The 24,938-nt window shown below is 36.8% G+C and overlaps 1 protein-coding gene across 5 annotated transcripts in view; it reads right to left on the reverse strand.

The window, feature by feature from the left end:
- Positions 1–24,938, reverse strand: part of NRG1 (neuregulin 1) — a 274,308-nt gene that overhangs the window by 39,534 nt on the left and 209,836 nt on the right. Inside the window, exon 1 of one of the 5 annotated variants that reach the window (XM_006859980.1) lies at positions 5,977–6,109. The exons of the other annotated variants lie outside the window; for them this stretch is intronic. Within the exon in view, the coding sequence (XP_006860042.1) occupies positions 5,977–6,016 (40 nt within the window). The 5' untranslated portion in view covers positions 6,017–6,109. Of the gene's footprint in view, positions 1–5,976; positions 6,110–24,938 lie in introns of those variants that run through there. 5 annotated transcript variants of the gene reach the window in all.

Here is a 24,938-nt window from a genome sequence, read left to right on the forward strand (position 1 = left end):
ACTGATAAAATTTATTCATTTTAGAAGTTGTGTTTTGAATGTATACTGTATTTACACTTTTTAGACATACTGTATAGCAAAGAAAAACATGAGGCAGTTCATTTGTTCTTAGGAGCCCTGGTGGCACTGCAGGTTAGGTGTTGTGTTGCTTACCACAAGGTCAACAGTTCAAACTCACCAGCCACTTCATGGGGGAAAATGAGACTATTTGTTCCTATGAAGATTTATAGTCTCAGAAACTCCGTACAGGTTCACTGTGAATCAGAATTGACTCAGTGGCAGTGGGTTCAGTGGGTTTTAGTTTTACTTATTCATAATGAACTTTTTTTTGTTTTTTAATTTAATGTACATTAGCAAACTTCAGAAGGCATTCTATTCAAAATTTCTACACTCACTACAGAAGACCATTGGTGCCTGATTAACATGATAATTTTATGAAATGACAGTCTGATGTCCTTGTAAATCTAAAAGAGGTACTACAAAATTACCCATTTAAAGTTAACAGTAGATGCAAATCCTAATTTGCATTTACAACTTCTTTCATACAGTAATCTTCATATTCACTTGTCAGTCCTCACAGTTATGTGGAAGTAAAACTGAAAATGGTGCTTCTTAAGTTGGCAAAAGATTACATGAAGTCTCTCCAGTATGGATGCTGTAAGGGTTTTCAGCAGCAACAAAACACACAGTGGTCAGTTTCAAAAGAATGTCTAATTAAAAAATGGTTTATCACTCTATCAGGATGAAATGCAAAATGAATATATCAGCATAGTGGAGAGTCTCTCTACTTTCTAGAAAAAACACACAAAAAGACTTCAGACAAATTAAAATATTTTTTTTCCTATTTTAACTCTCATTCTTTTAGATTTTTATGAGTTTGTTCTTTATCCTTTTGTGTGTGTATACTTCAGATGCCACTGTTAACTTTCATTGCACTTGTCATGCATTATTTTTCCATTTTCTCTTTCTTTTTCATTTCCTGTAAAGTCTACATTGTGTTGTGACTTTTAACACAATTTCTTCTACTCTACTTTGATTTTTATTTTGCCTGATCTGAATAACCAACCTCTGATTATTCAGTTTCTGAATTACCCAAGACTATTCTTGCCTCTTATTTTCCAGTCTAAGGATTGTTTTGGACCATTTCACTGCCATAGAGTTATTGTTAGGTGCCATAGAGTTGATACCGAATGGAGTACCCTATGTACAACAGAACGAAACACTGCCCGGTCCTGCACCAACCTCACAATCCTGACACACTGCCACTGTGTCAATCCATCTCACTAGGGGTTCTTCCTTTTTCTCGGATCCTCCACTTTACCAAGTCCTTCTCCAGGAAGTGGCCCCTCCTGATAATATGTTCGATAATATGAGACAGGAAGTCTGGCCATCCTGACTTGGAAGGAGCATTCTGGCTGTACTTCTTCCAACACTGATTTGTCTGTCTTCTGGCAGTCCATGGTACTTTAAATATTCTCCTCTAACAGCATAACTCAAATGCATCAACTTTTCTATGGTCTTACTCACTGTTCAACTTCCATACACATCTGAGGCTATTGAAAATACCGTTACTTGGGTCGTGTGTACCTTAATTCTCAAACTGACATCTTAATTTTTAAACACTGTAAAGAGGTCTTGTGCAGCAGATTTGCCTCATGCAATACATCATTTGATAACTTGACTGCAGCTTATATGAGAGAGGATGGTAGATCTGACCAAAATAAAGTCTTTGACAACTTCAATCTATTCTCCATTTATCTTGATGTCATATATTGGTCCTGTGGTAAGGATTTTTGTTTTCTTTACATTAGCATGGTTTTTAGTAGTAACGGCAAACAATAGTCAAAGGACTTGGACTCTGGAGACTGATCTTGGTTCAAATCCCATCTCCCACTGGCTTCATGTTCTTGAATGAATCACTTAACCACCCACATGATCAATTTTCCCATTTGTAAAATAGGTTAATGGACTTCTTCCATGATTTTTTTAGGGATTATAAAAAATGTAGGCAAATGAATTGGCACAAGCTGGCACTCAATGAATAATAGCACTTATTATTACTGAGCAAGTAGGGAAGGATCTTAATGTTGGTATTTATCAATCAGATAAAAGGCTTGACAAGAAAACCAGGGGATTTCAAAGATGCAAGCTATTCATGAATCACTACTATAATTGCTACTAAGAAGTGGGTCTTTTTTCTTTTTTTATTACTCTAACAAAGAGTCCTTTTCAAAATGTATTTCAAAGCATCCTTCACTAGTCTCCAAACCAAACAAACGAAGCCAAAGGAACAAGGAAGAATGAGAAGAGAGTTGCTTTTACCCTCTATTTCCAGTTACGTTTTTTATTAGGAATTGGGGAATGTAACTTGCATTGTTTGGGCTGTAAAGTCATAGAGGAGAATACATTTCCATAACTCACCTAGCATATAAATTTGACATATTATACCCCTATATGCAAAACTAGTCATTTAGGTGCGATAGATGAATAGTTTCATCTATAGAGATTGCTTTTTAAAAAATATTAGGGGGGACTTTGTCTTAAATGTTAAAAGGTTTTATATTTAAGCCCCTGAACTGTTGACAGGGTTCTTTGGGATGAAAAATTGGGCAGGGTATGCTTGTTGCCCCTAGTGACAGTGCTGAATGGACCACCTGCAGCGAGCTGTCACCATTCACTCCTGCCCAGGAAGTCCTAAGCCTAAAGCAGACCCTAGTGATTTGTGTATCCTGGACAGGTTGCTAAGGGTTTTCTCTTATGCAAGCTGAGCAGCAAAAACGGTATGAGGCTCTTTCAGAAGAAATCTTGAGACTTTTACTGAAAACAAAAAACCTCCAGACACTCTGTGTAAATTGTAAACTAACAATAAAGGTAAATAAACAAACAAATGCCAAACCCACTGTTTTTGAGTTGATTCCAACTCATAGAGGTCTATGGCCAGAGTAGAACAGCCTCATAGGGTTTCCAAGGTTGCAGATCTTTGTGTTAACACCAGATTGCTTTAACGACTGTGCCAGGAGGGTCCCTTGCAATAATGGTTGTTGTAATGGTTAGGTGCTATCAAGTTGGTTCCAACTCATAGCAACCCTATGTACAACAGAATGAAACATTGTCCAGTCTTGAGCCATGAAACAGTTCTCAAAATTGTTACATGTGAGCCCATTGTTGTAGCCACTGTGCATCTCACTGGGGATGGTTATATATATCATACTTATTCACCAGACTTTGTGATCTTTGAGATTATCAAACTAAGTAAAATCCCTGATTATATGCTAAAACTTGAAATCATTCTATTTCAGTCCTTTAAAATATTTCTCTCTGATATGATTATCTGTTTAATGCTATTCTGTAGCACCTAGTTATGATACATTCATTAAAAAAAAATTCTTAGAGCACCACTTGAAACTAGCAATGGGATATCTGATTATGAATCAATAATCTTGGAAGAAATGAAGCAGCAACTATCTCATACAGTCATAGGCCTTATGTTTCTCACTTTTGTCTTTTAGTAGCAGCAAGATCAAAAATGATCATGGAATTACAGAGCAGCAATTAACTCCCTGTTGATGCAAAGTGTGAATGGACTGGGTACAGTTGCTCTGAACCAACAGCTAAACACATGAATAAGTTATAATTGTCAGCAGCACCTGGGATGGAGATGGTGATAGATAGGCCCTTCAGGTTTTTACTAGGTTTCCTGTGATTCTCTTTAATTGAACAGTGAGCCATTATAAGCAGACCTATCCATTGTGCAGTGATGCCTTTACTCTTTGGCTTACACATACTATATTGCTAAATCAGTTTCTACTGCGTAATACAGCCAAACAATAAAGAAACAGACACAGCAGGTCCTTAAACCAAACTATGGTTGGAGGCAACATTCTTTCTGGAGGCGCTAGGAGGCATTTATGAAAGGTAAAGGTAGGGTTTAGCAGATAGAATGTTCACCACTTAAGTCAAGTGGTTAATCACTATGCCATCAGAGCTCCTTATAAAAGAGGAACCTCAGTACTTGTTCTAGGTAGCCAGAAAAGTAGGTTTTATTCACTCAGTACTTAATAAACCATCTCTCTCTTACTCTGCTTTGTGACTAGTTTATTACAATTTCAGAGTTGTTGGCCAAAAAGTGCTAAATTAAGACCAATTAGAAACACTGCCAAATATGGCTCCATTATTCTTACGTTTAAGGAACTCTGGTAGCATAGTGGTTGTGAGTTGGGCTGCTAATATTACAGTCAGCAGTTCGAAACTACCAGAGGTTCCGCGAGAGAAAGATGAGGCTTTCTGCTCCTGTATAGATTTACAGCCTCAGAAACCCTATATAGGGTCACTGTGAGTCAGAACTGACTCCACGGCACACAACCACCACCACCATCACAGCCACTCTTATGTTTGTCGTTCATATGAGCACCACACCCGCAAAACACAAGGGATGTTAGTAACTACAATATTATAAGGAAGAAAGTATTAGTAAATCAATAACTTGTTGATGGAGAATGTACTTTGGACTGTCATATAGATTCTCTTTGAACAATAGGTCAAAACTTATGACCATCCTCAGGGAGGTTGCACCATTACATCAACTTAGTCAAAGATTTGGAGACTAAAGCCACCATTTGGGGTTACAGAAATCCTTCATGATACAATAGGACTTTCTCCCAAACTTCCTTCCACAATTCTTTATTGACTGTCTATTATGGTATGGCATGATAACAGCAACTAAAGTTACTGGCGTTAAAACTGTACAACCTTAAACATTTTTTCCTGAAAGGAGACCTTTATAGATAAATGCAGTTAGATGAATCCTAGGTTTAGCTGAGAAGAATCAGGTACAAGTTTCATTTTGCCAATTGCTATCTATGTGACTTATGTCCAGCTAACTGAATCAGTAAATTCAGCTGCAAAATGGAGACACCTCAGGGGTGTTGTGAATTCTGTTAGAATACTTTATCAGTCACAACACTGCATAAAAATAGATGATATCATTACTATGACTAGTAGTATAAATATTGAACAAAGAAGCAAAAACATTTCCGAAAGACTCTAGAATTATTTTTAAAGAAATTATTGTTCTGCAAAATGCTAAGAGAGATGAGCTGATTTGGGAGGTGAACCACAGAATAACTATAAAATATTAAGTAAATATCAATAATAATCAGATCAATTTAACTATTTGTTAATAATTTATAATAGCTTGCCTTTGATTGTTAACCTAAAGGTTAGCAGTTCAAACCCACCCAGTGATACCATGGAAGAAAAAGTCTAGCAATCTTCTTTCATTAAAATTACCACCAAGAAAACTCTATAAAGCAATTGTACTCGCTAATACACAGGGTGTCTCCACAAGTCAAAACTGAGCCAAGGGCAACCAATAACAAAACTGGTGTTGTTCTAACACTTAAAAAAACATGATATATGGGGCACAGTATAAACTTCATCTCTAACTTAACATTTTGGAAATTATACTATTGTACACCTTTATAAATACACCGAATAACTAAAGATTTGAGGAAGAATGTGCTGTGCTCGTTACCATGTATTTTTCCCATGAAATCACACAGTCTCTAGACAAGCTAAAAAGAAAACAGTGCTGAAAATGATGGCTTACCCTCTTGCTTGTTTTAAGTAGTGTTTTCCTTATCAGTGAGGTAGACAGCACCAACAAACCAGACCATTGCACAAATGCAAATTGCTGATAACAAGGCACTCTATTCTTCTTTGAAAATGAGCAGGAATTAGCACTAGTGTACAGTGCTAGTACACAACCACGGAACAATCACTAGATCTGTCTGCCCTGAATGAATGAGCCCTTGCCAGTACTTTTTAGGACCATTCTTAAGGATGATCTTGCAGAAAAAAGACACAAAATAACTGTGTACAATTTTTATAATACGATATACTGGTTTTAATAGTTTTATGTTTCAATGTACCACTACCAATGGCTACGATTATATTCTAAAATAAAAAAATCCTTACCTGTAATATCTTCAGTGTCTATGTATTTAGAAATTTGCATGCTTTCTTGTTCTTTGATCTCCAAATTTTAAAACTATATATGAAAATATTGTTATTCTTGCTTGAAATATATAGCTCCTCTGAAATTAGGCATTAGATGCACTTTGAACAATCATTGGGAAAAAATACTTTGTGTGGCTCATGAACATAAAGCTCTGGATCGGAAGCCAAAAGAAAAGTTGTGCTACCTCATGCAGTTCCTATGGATGCCAAGGGTGAGATAGATGGAGTCATCAGTTTTCAGGCCCAGAAATGTCCAGGGCCAGACTGAGAACCACTGAAGCAATGTCATTCTAGGTTGGCAGGTTTTTCTGAGGAGTAAATCAATCCTTTGCTGAATAGCAAATAGGTACTTATAATGAAAGGGGGGAAAAATGCCAGGAAGATAGAAAAGATATTTGACTGACTTGGAGATTCCCAGAGCCAATACTATGACTTAGAGTAGCATGCCGTCTCTCCTAACCTCTCCTCCACTGAGTTCTGCTAAAGAAACAAAAAAAAGGAAGCCAGAAAAAGAACTATCAAGAAACTATAAATGGAACCAGAACTTTCCAAAGTAGAATGAGATTACCCAACATCTTGCTCTATGTGAGGGGGTATCAGGATTTAACCAAAGGACTTAAAGGTCCTTAGGGTACCTAAGTGATAAACCTGGGCTTTTGCATTATCTTATATACATGAATAAGGACCTGGTGATCTACTTATGAAAAACAAAAAGGCCAGTGAAAATCTTATGAATAGCAACCAACCATTGATATAATGCTAGAAGGTAAGTCACTCGGGTTGGAAGGCACTTAAAATATGACTAGGGAGAGCTGCCTCCTCAATTAGAGGTAACTTTAATGATATGGGTGGAGTAGAGCTTTCATTTGCTGATTTGGCATGACTCATGATGAGAAACAAACACAAAAAACACCTTCAAATTAATAATTGGAACTTGGAATATACAAAGTATGACTCTAAGAAAATTAAAAGTCATTAACAATGAAATGGAACACCTGAAGATAGATGTCTTAGGCATTAGTGAGTTGAGATAGACCATCATTGCCAAAAAGGGTAATATGCCAGGAATGACAAATTGAAGAGAAACCTCATCTACCATGAAAGAGAAACCTCATATACCATGAAGTATACTATAACCAGTAACAGGAAAATATCCATAAATCTACTTTAAAGACCAGCTAATACTATCACTACCAAATTTACATACCTACCACTGATACCAAAGATGTAGTCAAAATTTTTTTTGCTACCTATCTCTGCAATCTGAAATTCATCAAACATACAACTGAGATACACTGATGATTACTAGTGGCTGGAAATTGAAAATTGGAAATAAAGAAGGATCTGTGGTTGGAACATATGGCCTTGGTGATAGAAATGATGCCGGATATTTCATGACAGAATTTTGCAAAACCTATTAGTTGCAAATACCTTTTCCAACATATAAATGTTGACTATATTCCCGGACCTCATCAGATGGAACACACTGGAATGAATTAGACTTTTATCTATGGAAAGAGATGATGGAGAACTTCAATATCATCAGTCAGAATAAGGTTAAGGACAGAATAGATTATCAATTGCTGGTATGCAAGCTCAAGATACAGCTGAAGAAAATTAAAACAAGTTCATGAGACTCAAAGTATGACCTAGAGTATATGCCACCTGAGTTTAAAGATCACTTCAAGAACAGATTTGGTGCATTGAATACTAACGACTGAAAAAAAGATGGGTTTGCAGGATGACGTCAAGAATATTATATATGAAGAAAGCAAAAGGTCAATTAAAAAGAAAAGACCGAAATGGATGTTAGAAGATATTCTGAAACTTGCACTTGAATGTAGAGTAACAAAGCAAATGAAAGAAATGATGACGTAAAAAAGCTGCACAGTGGATTTCAAAGGGTGGCTCAAGAAGACAAAGTAAAGTATTATATTGAAATGTGCAAAGATATGGAGTTCTAAAACCAAAAGGGAAGAAAATGCTCAGCATTTCTCAAACTGAAAGAACTGAGATAAAAATTCAAGACTCTAGTTGCAATATTAAAGGATTTTATAGGCAAAATATAGAACGATGCAGGAAGTATCAAAAGAAGATGGAAGGATTACACAGAATCACTACACCAAAAAGAATTGGTTGGTGGGGTGTCCAATAATTTCAAAAAGGTAGCTTATAATTAAGAACTGATGGTATTTAAGGAAGAAGTCCAAGCTGGACTGAACATACTGACAAAAAATAAGTTCCAAGAATTGATGGAACACCAGTTGTGATGCTACAACAAACAGGTGTAATGTTGGAAGTGCTCACTCATCTATGTCAAGAAATTTGAAAGACAGTTACTTGGCCAACAAATTGAAAGAGAATACTATTGGTTTTCACTCCATAGAAAGATGATTCAATAGAATGCAGAAATTTTAAACGATGTCATTAATATCACATGCAAGTAAATTTTTGTTGAAGATAATTCAATACTGGTTGTAGCAGTACATAAACAGTGAACAGTCAGTATTCAAAATTCAATCTGAATTCTGAAGAGGACATTATTCCTGATGGGAGATTAATCTTAGTTGAAAGAAGAGCATACCAAAAACAAGTCTACCTGTTTTTAATTAACTAAACAAAGGCATTCGACTATGTGAATCATAACAAATTATAGATAACATTGAGAAAAATGTAAAGATGGAAACTATACACAATCCTAGTAGAAGTCATTTGAACAGTACAGGGAGATATTACATGATTTTAAAACTGGAAAGGTGTGGATCAGGGTCATATGCTTTCATTATAATTACTTAATCTGTATGCTGAACAAATATTCTGAGAAGCTGGACTGTGTAAAGAAAGTCTCAGCATCAGGATTGGGGAGGATTCATTGGCAATCTGTATTATGCAGATGACACAACCATACTTGCTGAAAGCAATGATGACTTGAAGCACTTACTGAAGATGATTCATGAACACATCCCTCAGTATGCTTTATATCTCAACATAAAAAAAGCAAAGATCCTCACAGCTGGTCCAATAAGCAACATCATGATAAACAGAGAAAATATTGAAGGTGTCAAGGACTTCCTTTTACTGGCTTAATGCCCATAGAAGTAGCCATCAAATGTCATCCCTGGGGCTCAGGGAACACCTAAAGTCAACTGTAATAAAAAGACAAAGTTTTACAGCCTACTTTGGTGAGTGGAGAGACTAAGTTCTTAAAGAATATGAATAGACATCTTAAGGTGCAAATACTGGTCTCTTCCCAGCCAGTGCAAAGAAGAGTAAGAAACAAAAATACAAGGAAACAATGAGTTCAAAGTAGTAATGGACCACATGAACTTCAACCTCCACAACTCTGAGACCAAAAGAAGTAGATGGTGCTCAGTTACTGCTGCTGACTGCTCTGAAACATATCACCAGAGCAAGTCCTGTTAGGAGTGGGAGTATAATATTTAACAAAATTCAAAATCATAAAAAAAAAGACCAGGCTTACTGGTTTGACAGACACTGGTGGAACCCTCGGACTATGTACCTTCATGCAGGGAAATGAACTCACTTCCATGGCTCAATTTTTAGTCACACAATAGGCCTATAAAGTGAATAATAAAACAAAGGAGGTACTGACTCCTTAGGAAAACCATATGAGATCAAAAGTGATGCATTTACTCAGGGATAAGGTTCAGAAAGCAGGAATGGATAAGAAATAAGGAGGAAGGGAAATGGTACATGAATAGAGTACTATTACATTGTGGGGATTGTAACCAATGTTACAGAACAAAATGTGTATGAGCTGTGGAATGAAAACCCATTTGCTCTGTAACCTCTCACCTAAATCACATACACAAGAAGAAATCCAATGACATATTGCACTGGGCAAATGTACTGCAAAAGACTTTTTTCAAGGGTTTAAAAGCAAAGATGTCACTTTGAGGACTATGGTAAGCCTTACTACACAAGCCATGGTATTTTCCATCACGTCATATGCATGCAAAAGCTAGACAGTGAATAATGAAGACCAAAGAAGAACTGGTGCCTTTGAATTACGGTGTTGGTGAAGAATCTTGAATATACCATGATTGCCAGAAGAATGAATAAATCTGTCTTGTCTTGGAGGAAGTACAACCAGAAGGCTCCTTAGTAAACAAGGTGGTGAGACTTTGTCCGATGTACTCTGGACACGTTTTCAGGAGGGACCAGTCCCTGACGAAGGACATCATGCAGCAGAAAGTCAGCAAACAATGAGGAAGACCCTCAATGAGATGATCTGACATCATGGCTGCAACCATAAGGATGGCCCCAGAATAGGCAGTGTTTCGTTCTGTTGTAAATATGGTTTCTATGGGTTGGAACTGACTGCACGGTACCTAACAAGAGCAACAAAATCCACATTGATTTATGAGATGAGAAATGACCTTAGCACATTTTAGTGTTTCCCCCAATATTTTGCTCTGAATTCTTCCATAAAATACTTCTAGCTACAAATTCATAATACTGTCCTGGGAAGGAAGACTGCCCTAGGTTACACAGTGAATTCAGAAATGCTGGCTTTCTTTTTCTTTTTTTTTTTAAATATGTATTAGGGCTGAAGTAGGTTCATAGATTGCCTTTAGAATCTGTTCTCCCTTTACAGACTCTCTGAGCAGACCCTAATATTGTTTCTTTCTTTTTCTGCAGACTGAAAAGTGACCTTTGGGTGTTTTTCTTCATAAAGCAAAATCATAACTTTTGTTGGAACACAGATCTCATTTGTAGCTAATCAAAAAGCAGAATCTTAGTTCCCAGCATTTGCCAAGCAAATGATTTGGCATAGTTTGACAGTGTTATCCTTAGAAAAATAAAATTTATCAGGAAAGAATATTTTTCAAACATACACGTTTCTTTTTCTTTTTTTTCCTGACAGTACATTTCACTTATGACATTGTTTAATCCTTTTAGTCTACTACTTCTTAAAGAGCAAACTGACAATGATATAAATGCCTTGTAGAATGCCACAGAATTCCTAAAGAATCTTCACACTGTGGATAATTGACTGGGAGGAGTTATAAGAAAGCTATATTTGCTTCTTCACAAAGCCAGTAATCTTTTCAGTACTACAATTCTGCTATGTGTTTTCTACTAATCACTGACAGTTCTATGGAAGTATAAAATTTCTAGAGCCAAGGGTCTACAAACCATCAAGCTGCCCCTGGAATCTTTTTCCATTAATATTTATTCTAAAAGAGTAAAAAATCCATTGAACCTGGAAAGTAAATATTAGCAGTCCATTTGACTGGCTTATTATGATATATTTATAGATCTTACCAGCCTAAATGCAAAAGGCACACACTCTTTACTACACTCTGCATTTTCTATGAGTATCAATTTGGTTAGCAGAAGGTCATGCCAGTATAGAAAATGCTCCTTCAGAACTAGTCAGAAGTTCTGAGCACCAAACCTAACAAATCAGATCAAAGAGCTGACTAAACTCGCAACAATGATCAAGGATTCAGCTATTCAGAGAGTTACTGAAGTTATCATGTGACATTTACTGACATATGTTAAATTATTCATCAACCTAAACACATTCAGAAATGAAAGCAGGTGAAAGATAAAAACAGTAGTAAATGTATTATAATATGCAACAAATTGAAAAAAAAATCATACCGTATCAGAAAACAAATGCTATATTGCCATTTCAATAGACACTGAATAGGCGTGATTAGGTTAAAAGTCATTGTCTAGAATATAGTCTATCAAGCCGTTGTATCCCTAAAACGAAACCTGAATTTTATCAAGCAACCAGATAAAAATGACCAAGTCAGAGTAAATACAGAGATCAGATACCACCATGGGAAGCACTCAGCAAAATTCACACTCCACAGAATAAACTAATTTCTAAAAACAAAAAAAAAAAATTACAGGGGAAAAGGAGTAACAGAGCTCGAGAGAGAGCTAGACAAAGAGAATGACAGAAAAGAGCAACCCAAAATATAGAAAGTCAAGAGAATTAAGAGGTAGGCCAACCAATTGTAATATGTGAACCTTATATGGATTTCTGACTCAAACAGTTATAAATGTATGATATTTATGTGAGGAAGTCTGAATACAGGTTAAACAATTAAAAATACTAAAACTTCATCATTAATTTTTGTGTTAAATGTGTCAGTGGTATGTTTAAAAATAGAAAGTTTCCTTTATTTTCCAATGATCTTTTCTTTATTATCTTTTAGAGATAGAGATACATACTGAAATATTTATACACTACATGATAAGATGTCTGGGATTTATTTCAAAGTAGTAAAAGAGAAGAAAAGAAATGGGGTAAAGATGAATAATTGTAGAATTGGGTGATGGCTACATGGGGAGTCATTATATTATTCTTTGTACTTTTATATATGTTTGAGCTTTGGGCTTAGATGTGCTATATGTACATGTTCAAAAATATTTTTGGAGTTGTTTAAAAATGTAAAAAATAGCACGAAGGTTTTCAAAATATGTCTTTATAATGTAGAATTATAACGATATTCTAGACTGTCTAAAAATATCTATGGTTAGCTAACAACCCAAATCATATTTACCACTGAAATTTTATGGATATTCCCACTACTCTGGAACAAGGCAAAGATGTTGACGATCGGTGCTATTATTTAACTTTGTACTGTAAGTTTTAACCAATGCAATTGTTGCTAACTGCCATTGAGTCACTTCTGACTCATAGCCTCCTTGTATAGGGTTTCTGAGGAGCAGCTGGTGGCTTTGAACCACTGACCTTGTGGTTAGTAATCCAGTGCTAATCCTACAGTACCACACAAGGAGTTCAACCAATGCAGTAAAGCAGGGGGTGGGGGCGGGAAACTGATATAGATTTAAAAATAAAAAGGTGATATAGCCATCATTATTTGAAGATGATATAACTGAATAACAATATTAGCCTAAAAGAAAACCAAATGAAAGATAGGAATTATATTTACAAGAGTTGGTGGTAGTTGAATGCTGTTGAGTTGGTTCTGACTCATGGAAACCTTGTATAGGGTTTCCGAGGAGTGACTGTCAGCAATTAAATCTGCCAGGTATGAACAGAGCAATAAATGTTCAGAGTAAGAAATCTTTTAAAGGATAATCTATTAATAAAGGGAGTGCTGGTATGGCGCTGTGGGATAAAGCACTAAGACCTCAAAGTCAGTTTGAACTTCAAGGTCTGTGGTTCAAAATCATCAGCCACTCCTTACGAACCCTATACAGGGTTTTCTATGAGTCAGAACTGACTCAACGGCCCTGAACAATAACAACATAGTAATAATAGGAATTACGTGTGTGGTTGTAGGAGAGAAGGCATTTCTTAAAGGGAAAAGCAAACCAATTTGTAAGATAGGAAAGAAAATGTCTTGTTCAGGGAAAGGAAGCAGTTCAGTTTGAGTGGAACATGGATTACATTTAAGCAGGTGAAGCTAAACAAAGCTATAAATAATGATGCATCCATACCAGAGAAGCTCTTACAACTCAGAAATTAATGTTCAATATGTAAACATAGAGAGTTAGGCTTTTGAGTAGGCACATGATTAACAGATTAACAAAATGAATGTCTAATTCTATAGCGTTTGGAAAGGGGAGAAAATGGAGATTAAGAGACCAATGAAGAAGTTATTACAAAGGTTTGGGGGAGAGAGAAGGTCTGGAAGAGGGAGTTCTAGTGTGGCGCTGTGGGATAAAGCACTGTACTGCAAGGTCAGTTGAACCACAGATTCAAACTCACCAGCCATTTCCTGGGAACCCTACGCAGGGTCACTATAAGCAGGAACCAACTCAACGGCACTTAAAACAACAAAGGAGAAAGAAAGAATGCTCAAACTAGCAAGACGATGGTAGGAAAGGAATAGAGGTCAACTCAAGAAATGACACTATTTTGTATTTATACAAAACCAACCGGGAACCAAACCAAACCCACTGCCATTTGTCAATTGTTGCATGGTGTTATAGCATAAGCACTAAGACTGCAAGGTCGATTTGAACCACAAGGTGGCGGTTCAAACCTACCAGCCACTCCTCCGATGCCCTATACAGGGTCACTATGAGACAGAAACTCACCGACATTTAATGATAACAACAACAATAAGGGCTTCCAAGGCTATAAATCTCTACAGAAACAGAAAGCCTCATCTTTTTGCCACAGAAAAGCTGGTAGGTTTGAACTGCTGAACTTACCTTTAAAAGTCCAGTGCTTATCCTACAGAGCTACAGGGCTCCTTTCTTAAAATTAGGTAGGTGCTAAATGTTTAAATTAATTTGTATTTCACACCTGGTTTTACACCTCTTTCTTAGGCATTCAGATTGCTTCGCACACATTTTCTCATTACTCTCTACACAATCTAGGAAACAGCCATCATGCTAGAAAATAAAGGAACTGAGCTGACTCTCAATACTCAATACTCATTGGAGAGCTAAAATGTGTATGTTCCCAACTATACTACTGATACTTTCTAATCTGACTGTACCATATGGTGATTGATACAAAGGATCCCATTAAGAAAAGACAATACCACAGTGGGCCTGAAATTCTAAGTTCATTACACAGATGATCAAGGCAATGATGTGCCTACTAGTTACAAAAGTACCATCATGACAAGAAATGATTTCTGACAAATGTTTTCAGTAATTCACACTTTCAGTGATTTGCATACAGGAAGTGGAGTAAAACCAGATTCTAAGAAATACAAACACAGCCCTCCAAGTGTTTCAGGTTTGACCCAGGCCTTGAGCAATGGCCTGAATAACATTCCTGAAAATGTTGCCCTTGTAGCTTTAGCAGAAAGCTTGTTCTAAATACACTGAAACCCCCAAATTGCACATTGTTATATACCATTTAATCAAATGACTGTAATTCTGTGTTTGTCTGATAGTTCTCGACATAGTTAGCCATATTCTGTTTCCATAAGCACAACATTTTCCTTGCTAGGGCCAAAGGTTGCTGCATGTAAAGGAATGAGGTAGTAAAAGTATGCTCATACATATGAAATTTGCTCTGTAACACTTGGCTAATTTCAGTCCACATAGTTTCCCACAATTCCCAGGACTTTCTTGTTCCCAGTTCATGATCAGAGTAGCAAAACAATCCTCCCTGTAATCTCATGTGCTATTAAATGTGTATCTGTACTTTTTATGTTTCCAGTACAATTCTGCATAATCAAATAACACATGGAACTTAACTTTTTAAAATACCATTACTGTCGATTGTACACATGACCAATCTGAACAACTGAAATTTCAATAAAATATATAATTTCGTTGCTTCACCCCAGGGAAATTATTTCCTTTTGTTCTAGCTCCCCAAAGGACTAGTTGGTCTTGTAATATTTAATTCATAATAGGTCTTGTTTCTCTAAAGTGCACATAGCTTTTCAGTCAGAGATGGAGGCAAGTAGGAGGTTTTTTGGTTTGTTTGTTTTCAGGCAAATTCTGTGTCTTCACAGGAAGAAGCTCAAAATTATAAATTAACCTTGACTTTATGATGCCTAAGTCCTAGTGTGGCACTGTGGATTAACGCGCCAGACTGCAAAGCTATTTGAACTGCAAGATCGGCGGTTCAAGCTCACCAGCTGCTCCTTGGAAACCCTAAACAGGGTCACTGGGTCAGAATCAACTCTATGGCACTTAACAACAACAATAACAACAACAGCATATGATGCCTACATTAGTCCTGGTGTGGTACTATTTGATAAGCACTGGATCACAAGGTCTATGTGAACCACAAGATAAGCCACTCCTTTGAAACCCTATACAGGTTGGCTATGAGTCAAAACCAACTTAATGGCACTTAACAACAACAACAAATACAAACAGTAGGAAACCATTTACCTGTTAAAGTTTGAGTATAGTCAACAGCAACAGGGTTTGAAGGAAGGTTTCTTTAGGGATAATGTGTTGTTGTTGTTGTTGTTGTTACGTGCCATTGAGTCAGTTCTGACTCACAGAGTTTCTGAGGCTTTTAAATCTTCATGGGAGCAGAAAGCCTCATCTTTCCCCCATGAAGCAGCTGGCAGGCTTGAACCAGGGATCTTGTAGCTCCAGTCTAGTGCTTATAATATGGAGCCACCATGCTCCCATGGTTTGCATTAAGCCTTGTTATTCAATGTAAAGAAAGCAAATAAGTATATATACTGAACTCTTTTTTCCCAGTGCCCCATTTTTTTAAAACACTGAAGCCATGTGTTCAGCATCTTACTATGATCATCTGGACTGGCTGTTTTATATATACTCATCATTCAGTGTTGGGGAAATCATCTTAGTTACAGTTAAACTGAAAATGAGCATGTTAAAGCACATCATAAAAAAGGTTGAATAGAGGTCAGGGCCTAATCTGAGCTTGCCTGGCTATTTCCCTCTACTGTATGAAACAGGGAATATATTAAGAGTCCACATATAAGGTCTTAGTTATAATTTATTAGCTTTTTTTTTCTGATAGTAATCTATCTATCTATATATATGGCCTAATAAAACATTTTTATCCCTTAAAGCTATAATAATTCAGAAGGCTGAGATGCACAGCCCACCCCCCAAGCCCCATTCTTGGAAAACATAAACCATTTTTTTAGACACTGCAAGTGAATGTTTAATACACATCTTTGTTCTTCTCTTCCATTACTAAGGTGCTTTATGCCCCAACACTGATCAGGAAAGCAGTTTTGACCAGGAAATCATAGTTCTTCAGCATACCACTGGTAAGTAGACCCCAATTCTACAAAGCCACTTAAAAATCAAAACAATCAGAACCAAATCCCAAGCAATGTCTACTTTTCCATGTTAATTTATCAGATTCTCACATAGTTACTTGAGCACATTCAAATGTCTTCAATTAAGATTGTTCATTCTTCCAAAAGTTTCCAAGAAGTACAACACCTAGTCTGGTTGGCATTTGCATTGCATCTACTTCTGCGCAAACAGGGAGCGTCAATAAGCGGTAGGGAAATTTCCAGTTGAATACAGAATCCAATAACTACCATAATGGAGACATATCAGGATTAGTTATGCTTCTCAAGCCCATGATAAGTGAGTCAACAGATGACAGACAGGTTATACTTCTATGCCAAAAATAAGTCCATGCTAGGGAAAGGTGTGGCACTGTAGGATAAGCACTGGGCTTTTAATTGAAAGGTCGATGGTTCAAATCCACCAGCCATTCCTTGGAAACACTATACAGCATAACTATGAGTTGGAACCAACTCGAATAATAATGAAACACAGGGAAGGAAGTCGTGCTAATGAAATGAGAGAAACTGGATATCTGATCCTATTCTTAAAAAAAAATTATCATATCAATTTCTCTTAAGAAAGTCTTAAGAATTTTGAAATATTGTTAGAAGAGTCAGAGAGTTTTACCTTGATTTCACACCTGTATTATGTATTGGATACTTAATCCCAGGGACATTGTCATCTCTTACTAGAAATCAGTCACAGGTAGAAGACCTTTCTGTTAACAGGCTCCCTTCTCCTGGCCTCACATTTTATCCCACTGATCATCACATGCATTTTTTTCAAAGTCTAAAGAATTCAAGGAAGGGAGTTACTGTTTTGCATAAATCCGCCAAATCCTGGAATTAAAGGGAACAATATTAAAGGATCTTAATTACCAGACAGATGTTATACTCTTATTCAGCAATCCTCCATTACCCCTGAACATTGATTTTCACAAGAAGGTTATCAGAGTCTGACAAATGGCTTTATGCCTATATCTCAGCCACTGGATCTGGCATGGGGCTCTTGCTTGGCGAGCAGTTTTCACCTGGACAGAACACTCGATGTGCCTTGTACCCGAGTTTGTGACTTTCCTTTTCTTGGAAAATGAAGCCACATCCTATCATCCATAAACTGAACGACTGATTTTAATACTTTATTTTATTGCTGAAGAAATAATCAGAACTAAACCTAGAAATTTTGTTCACTTTGTCCTTCTTATCACTTCTGTTATCCAATCCATAGTAATATCCACAACAAATGTTGACCATATATACCAAAACAAAAGAAATTTATGTATTTATTTTAGAAAGGTAGATACAGCACACAAAGTATAGTCTGATGGAAGATGTATGGGAGAGATAAAAGAGACAGTAGGTACGAGGTTGGTTTTGTGAAAACATACCACTTCTTGGGACTTAAACAGTGGATCTGAAATTCAATTCAATTAGAATATCTGGATGCCAGTGTTGTGCTGTTAATAAGTTGGTTGTATCAGGAGACTCAAGTTAGACAGTCACAGGAGGGTTTACTGCAACTGGGAGGATTTCTGATGCCCAGGGCTGCTTACTTTCCTCAGTTTGTTACTTCCTAACTGAACACATCATATTCCCTGTGTTGACAGGTTTTACTGTGAAAACCAAACCCAAACCCTACCTTCAAATCTGGATGTGAAGCTGAAGATTCGTACACAGAACTATACTAGTAGTAGCATGGCAAAGTAGAAATTTGCAAAAGTTAAAGACCAATGAAATATACTTGTTAAATCGACCATGTGATCTGTATTGCTGGAATCCCAGTCTAGAGACCAGTAAGTGAAGTGAATAAGTAAGGGTGAAATGAGATAAAGTGATGGAGCCTAGAATCAAGCTGAGGTCTTCTGATTCACGTGGCCAGTGCTCCAGACCACACAGTTAAACATTTTAACAACTCTGAGAAAGAAATCATGAATGATCCAATCTCAAAGATTATGTATATAAATATATATAAGGAAATCATTAACATTTTTGTTCTATTTTGTAAGAAACTCTATGACTAAATCTTAGTCAAGGGTCAGAACAAACTTCCATCAGTGAACCACGGTGCAGAGGTCCATAAAGAATGAATCCATCACTACCAATAGCAATTACAAGAAATATCAGTAGTGCCACATAATTTCAATGATAACTGCCCTGAAAATGAGCAAATGCCTTTGATAGTCAAAGTAACAAAGAGACCAGACTTTGACTGTTCAGTTAAATTTGGTGACTTTATAAGGTAAAAATTGTATCTTCAAAGGTAGTTGAGAATTCATCCTCTTAAAGAGGTTGACATGGATCTGTACTGATTCCAAATATAGAAGTTGCTATGTGTATCATTTCCAATGCCTTAGGCATAATTTAAAATAAGAGACACATTTCTTACAATTATTCAAAAGCTGTACAGTTGTTGCCAAATAGGAGAAGTGTCTAATTTGCCTTCATCCTTTTCTGACTCCTAGCTTTCAAACCCTCTTATTAAAAAAATAACAACAACAACAATGAATACATCTGGTTATTATATCATATAATGTACCAGACTTCTTACAGGCAATTTCCATTAAATATGTCTTTCCAAATTAAAATTAATTAATTTAAAAAATAAAAAAAAAACTCAAATAGGATGATCATCCTGAGCTGTGAAAGACACTACCCTTTTCTATCCTGGGAGCATGAAAGTCTGAAGACTATACTGATTCTGACCAGTGCCAAAACTGAGGTCTCAAAAGTTTGAGATATGGTTTCTAGAAAATATAGAAGATGGATTCATCCGAGTTTATTGGCTTAAATTGAAAAGAACCAGGTTGGGCTTACTATTTACTCAGGTGAATTCTCTTGTCTAATATCCAATTTACTCACTTTAAAATCTTAAAAGGTAGTGCCATCTTTCTCAGAGAACAATACCTATTTTGTTGCCTTTCTTATTAAAGAATATTAAACGAAGCCATTTTACATAGTCATATTTCTAGAAGATGACTCATCATAAACTATATCCCAAAGAAGCTTAGAGGTAAGCACTAAAGAGTTAAATATAAACATTTGTAAATTTTTTTTTTTTTTACAAATTTCTAAATTTGTAAACTGTATGTCAACAAATGAGACTGATAAAATTACTTTTTGATGATATATTCTTAACAGTAAGATAAGGAAAGTTATACAAATTAATGCTTTCTTCTTCTTAATTCAGGGGAAATGCCCACTTCATCTTAGCTAATGTTGTACTAGTACAGAATAAAACGGTAGAATTGCCTTCTATAGAATTTTTAATGCTGACTTTTCATTAGCAGGTCACCAGTCTTTCTCCAGAGGTGCCTCCAAATGGACTTGGACGACCTACTTCTTGGTTAGCAGTTGAGTACCTTGAACATTTGTACCACCCAGCGACTCCCACTCCTTAAAGGTGGTGGTGTGGTTGTGTCTGACTTATAGCGACCCTTTAGAGGGTCTGAAACGATAAATCTTTATGGGAACAAAAAACTTCATCTTTCTCCTGCAGAGTGTCTGGTGGATTCGAATTGCTGACCTTGTGGTTAGTAGTCCAACATGTAACCCACTATGCTATCATGGCTTCATCCAATCCTAAATGTTTTGTTTTGTTTAGTGTTGTTGAGTTGGTTCTGACTCATAGTGACCCAATATTGGGTTTGTGAGGAGCGAATGGTGAGTTTGAGCTACTGATCCTATGTAGGTTAGTCTAAGTTAGGAATGTTATCAGAAACTCAGTGATGTAACCATACAGTGCCATAGTGTTAAAATGAATGTTATTCAGCCTCCATTCAAATTATATTTATTTCCCCTTTTAAAACTACTTTCAGAAAAATGATTGAATTTTCACTTATTAATTATAGCAAAGATAGAAGAAAATGACTACTACTTTCCTTCTTTATGAAGTCAAAGTAGACAAATTATGCGTATTCATATTATGAATGCACATAAAATATAAATATGCCGAGTTATAAACAACATTGGGGTGTTATGGAACAATTCCAAATACAACACTAAATTTAGTTACAATATCTGTGAAGCAGTATTTCATATTTTCTTAAGATCTTTGATCTCTGATTGACCTCATACCACTTAATCCTTTAAAATCTCACTATTCAGCAAGAAATAAAAAGAGGAAAAAGGTTTATGCACACAAAAAAGTGATGTGCATATATACACACATACACTGGACTTTTCGTGTGGCACTGTAGGATAAGCACTGGACAGTGAACCACAAGACTGGCAGTTCAAACCCATAAGCTGCTCCTTGGAACCCCATCCAGGGTGCTGTGAGTCAGTACTTATTCAGTGACAATTAAGAGCAACAACAAATACATACATGGAGTTCCGGTGTAGTGCTATAGGATCTGCACTGGACTACTAACCACAAGGTTGACAGTTCAAACCTACCAGCTGCTCCTAGGATACCATATACAAGGTCGCTATGTTCCAACTCATAGCAACCCTATATAGGGTTTCTGAGGAGTGATTGGTAAGTTTGAACTGTCGACCTTGTGGTTTGGCTCATTCTGTTGATTGTGATTTTTCATTAACCTCATTTTTGTATAGCATATAAGTCACTCACAAGAAGATTTTGAAAACAGATCTTATGGCAACAAGCCCCTAATTAAAAGCTAAATCCACACAGCTTGGTAGTTTAAAAGGGTAACTCTTAAAGAAAGGAACAATTCTAAATGACTAACATATGACAGTTTTCTTGGTTTTTTTACACAAAAGGATCATCTAGTCAGACTTTACATATTCATTCTTAGGAAAAATAATGCTATAAATCAGAGAGTAACAGACATAGATAAAGTGTTCACTAACTGCAAACGGCGGTAATGTATAATAAGAATGCATAATAAAGAGGTGATTTGCTTAATGTTCATCTATCAGCATCTCCCCAATTGAGATTTGTACAAATTTTTTACTCAATTAGTTATGTTGCATCTTGTATTTACTTATACAAAAGTTGAAATAATTCATAAATCATGGATTTGTTTGAAATAAGTCAAAGTTATGGAAAAAACCTAAGAATTTTACATTTTTCTCTGTAATCAAATAAAACTACTGAGAGACATAGCAAAATTTTTATATATTTTTCAACCAGTAAGTGTGAGTAAGAGACAAGATGAAAATACTAAACTTTGTATTTTCAAATGCACCATTAGCAGTTTTAGCTTAGCTTCCTTTGTTTCCTAAAATAAGCAGTCAATGTTGAGCAGAAATGTCAAGAAATCAATAAAAAGTCATTAGGAAGCATGTTTAATGTCCTTGAGAAAAGCTTTGAAGGCAAAAAGGAATGCTTCGGCATAGTGAGCAGTCAACATTCTTATGTTTTCTTCCATATTAAAAAGAAAAGACAATAATTTAAAGTACTTTATTTTAAAATATAACTATATAAACATTAAGTGCCACTCTGGACAATATTGCAGTAAATGTTGTGGCTGCCCACTATAAGAAGACACAGCTGAAAGCTGCTTTGAGGACTGACTCATTTACGTAGTGGTGGGGGTTGTGTGCCTTGAGTCATTTCCAACTCATAGCCACTCTGTCTAGCAGGGGTGTGCAACCTTTTTTTTTCTGCAAAAATGTGTAACACATTCGCGGCCCATACAAAATTATCAACTTAAAAAATTACCCTGCTCTACGTAGTCAAACATTTAATTGACTTACCCCAGATGTGATGGCTAGAAGTACAGTTTCCTTGACAGGGCCTGTGCAAATGATTTCATGGGCCTTATACAGTCCATAGGACCTCTGGTAGCACAGTTGTTACAAGTCAAGCTGCTGATCTCAAGGTCAGCCTTTCAAAACTACCAGTGGTTCTGCAAGAGAAAGATGAGGCTTTCTTGCTCCTGTAAAGATTTACAGCCTCAGAAATCATACAGGATCGCTATGAGTAGGAACCAACTCCAAGGCACATAACTACCACGACCACTACCACCATATAGCTCATGGAATCCTGGTGTGGTGCTGTGGGACAATGCACTGGTCCACAAGGTCTATTTGAATCGCAATGTCGATCGTTCAAATTCAACAGCCGCTCCTCAGAAACCCTATGCAAAGTCTCTATGAGTCAGAAACAATTCAACATTCGATGGCACAACAAACAACATATGGTCCACTGTCATGACATTCCCCACACCTGCTGTACAGGGTTTTCAAGGCTATAAATCATTATGGGAGCAGAAAGCCTCATCTGTCTCCAATGGAGTAACTAGTAGATTTGAACTGCTGACCTTGCGGTCAGTAGCCCAGCTAGTAATCCACTATTCTACCAGTCTTGGTGTGATGCTGTGGGTTAATGCACTGGACTGCAAAGTCAGTTTGAACTGCAAGGTCAGCAGTTCAAGCTCATCAGCTGCTCCTTGGAAACCCTATACAGGGTCTCTATGGGTCGGAACTGATTTGACGACACACAACAACAACGATAAGAAGTAGGTTCTGAGGACTCCCAGTGTGGTGCTGTAGGATCAGCAAACCAAAAGGTCCGCAGTTCAAACCCACCAGCTGCTCCTCGGAAACCCTATACAAGGTGGCTGTGAGTTGGAACTGACACAAAGGCACTTAACAACAGCAGTAGGTTCTAAAGGCATTCTGTTTGTGCAGTGGGTTATGAGTCAGGCTGACAGCTGCAAGGTCAGCAGTTCGAAACTACAGGAGAAAGACAAGGCTTTCTACTCCTGTAAAGATTTACAGCTTTGGAAACTCTATGCAGGGTCACTATAAGTCAAAACAGACTTCATAGCACATAATCCATCAGCTGCTCCTCAGTAACCCTATATACGGTTACTGCTATGAGCAGGAACTGACAATGAGGACAGTGAAGAAAACCACCAAAATTATTACAGAACATGCAAATACAAACTAATTTAAATGAAGAAATGAAAGTTTAATTGAGTTTGTATTTTGTTAATGTGTCCTGATGTTGCAGTGGGTTAAGCACTGGACTACTAATCATAAGGTTGGCAGTTCAAACCCACCAGCCGCTCCACTGAAGAAAGATAATATAGTCTGCTCTGGTAAAGATTTACAGTCTTGGGAACCCTATGAAGCAGTTCTATGCTGTCCTGTCTTGTCACTATGAACAGTAATCGATTTGATAGCAGTGGTTTGGGGTTTGCATTATGGTAAGTATTATTGTTGTTTGTAAGTGCCTTCTAGTCGGTTCTAACAGCGACCCTATGTAGGTTTTCCAAGGAGTGACTCATAAGTTTGTCCCACTGACCTTTGGTCTGGTGATTTATTCCACCGTGCCACACCAGGACTCCATGGTAACTGTAGAGGTTGAGTTAACCTCTAGGACTTTATTATGAATAATGTCACTCTATTTTACAGACTACCTATGATTTGAAAACATTTTATTTAAAAGATATCACTGTAGCTTGTAAAAAGCAAACACTTCACACCTAAAACTTCAGAACTTCTTGGTGGGAAGGAGGTTAAAAGGAAGAGGGTTTCAGGATTTTTTTGTTGAGAAAAGAAAATGCTTAACTATCTTTGATACTCTTATTTATAAAGCTGAACTTGTTGTTATGTGCCATGGAGTCAGTTGCAACTCATAGCGACCCTGTACTGGGTTTCCAATGCTGTAACTCTTTATGGGAGCAGAACGCCTCATGTTTCTCCTGCAGAACAGCTGGTAGTTTTGAACTGCTGACCTTGCGGTTTGCAGCCTGATTCATAACCAGTACGCTACCAGAGCTCCTTAAAGCTGAACTAGCATGGTTTAAAGGGAATGCAGTGGCTGTAGAGGATATGCACTGGGCTGTAAACCACAAGGTCAATGGTTCAAACCCACCAGCTGAGGGAGAAAGACGAGACTTTCTGATCCTGCAAAGATTTACAGCCTTGGACTCCCTGTACAGAGTCGCTACGAGCCAGAAACAACTCAATGGCACTTAGAAGTAAAAACAGCATAGTTTAATACAGAAGTCTAGTTTTATGAAAGGCAGCCACAGTCATAATTTCCTATCACATTTCTTCCAAAACAAAACAAGAAAATGAAAACACAAATACCATAGGCTAATTAGAGGTATTAAAATATTTACTGATGAAGATTAAAGAGCCTTTGGTATGGATTGCATCTTAATGTAAAGAAAACAAAAATCCTCACCACTCGACTAATAAACAACATTCTTATCAATGAAGAAAAGACTGAAGTTGTCAAGACTTCATTCTTCTTGGATCAACTATCAACACTCATGGAAGCAGCAGTCA

The sequence above is a fragment of the Chrysochloris asiatica genome, unplaced genomic scaffold (assembly GCF_000296735.1).
Source record: "Chrysochloris asiatica unplaced genomic scaffold, ChrAsi1.0 scaffold00035, whole genome shotgun sequence".
Taxonomy (NCBI): domain Eukaryota; kingdom Metazoa; phylum Chordata; class Mammalia; order Afrosoricida; family Chrysochloridae; genus Chrysochloris; species Chrysochloris asiatica.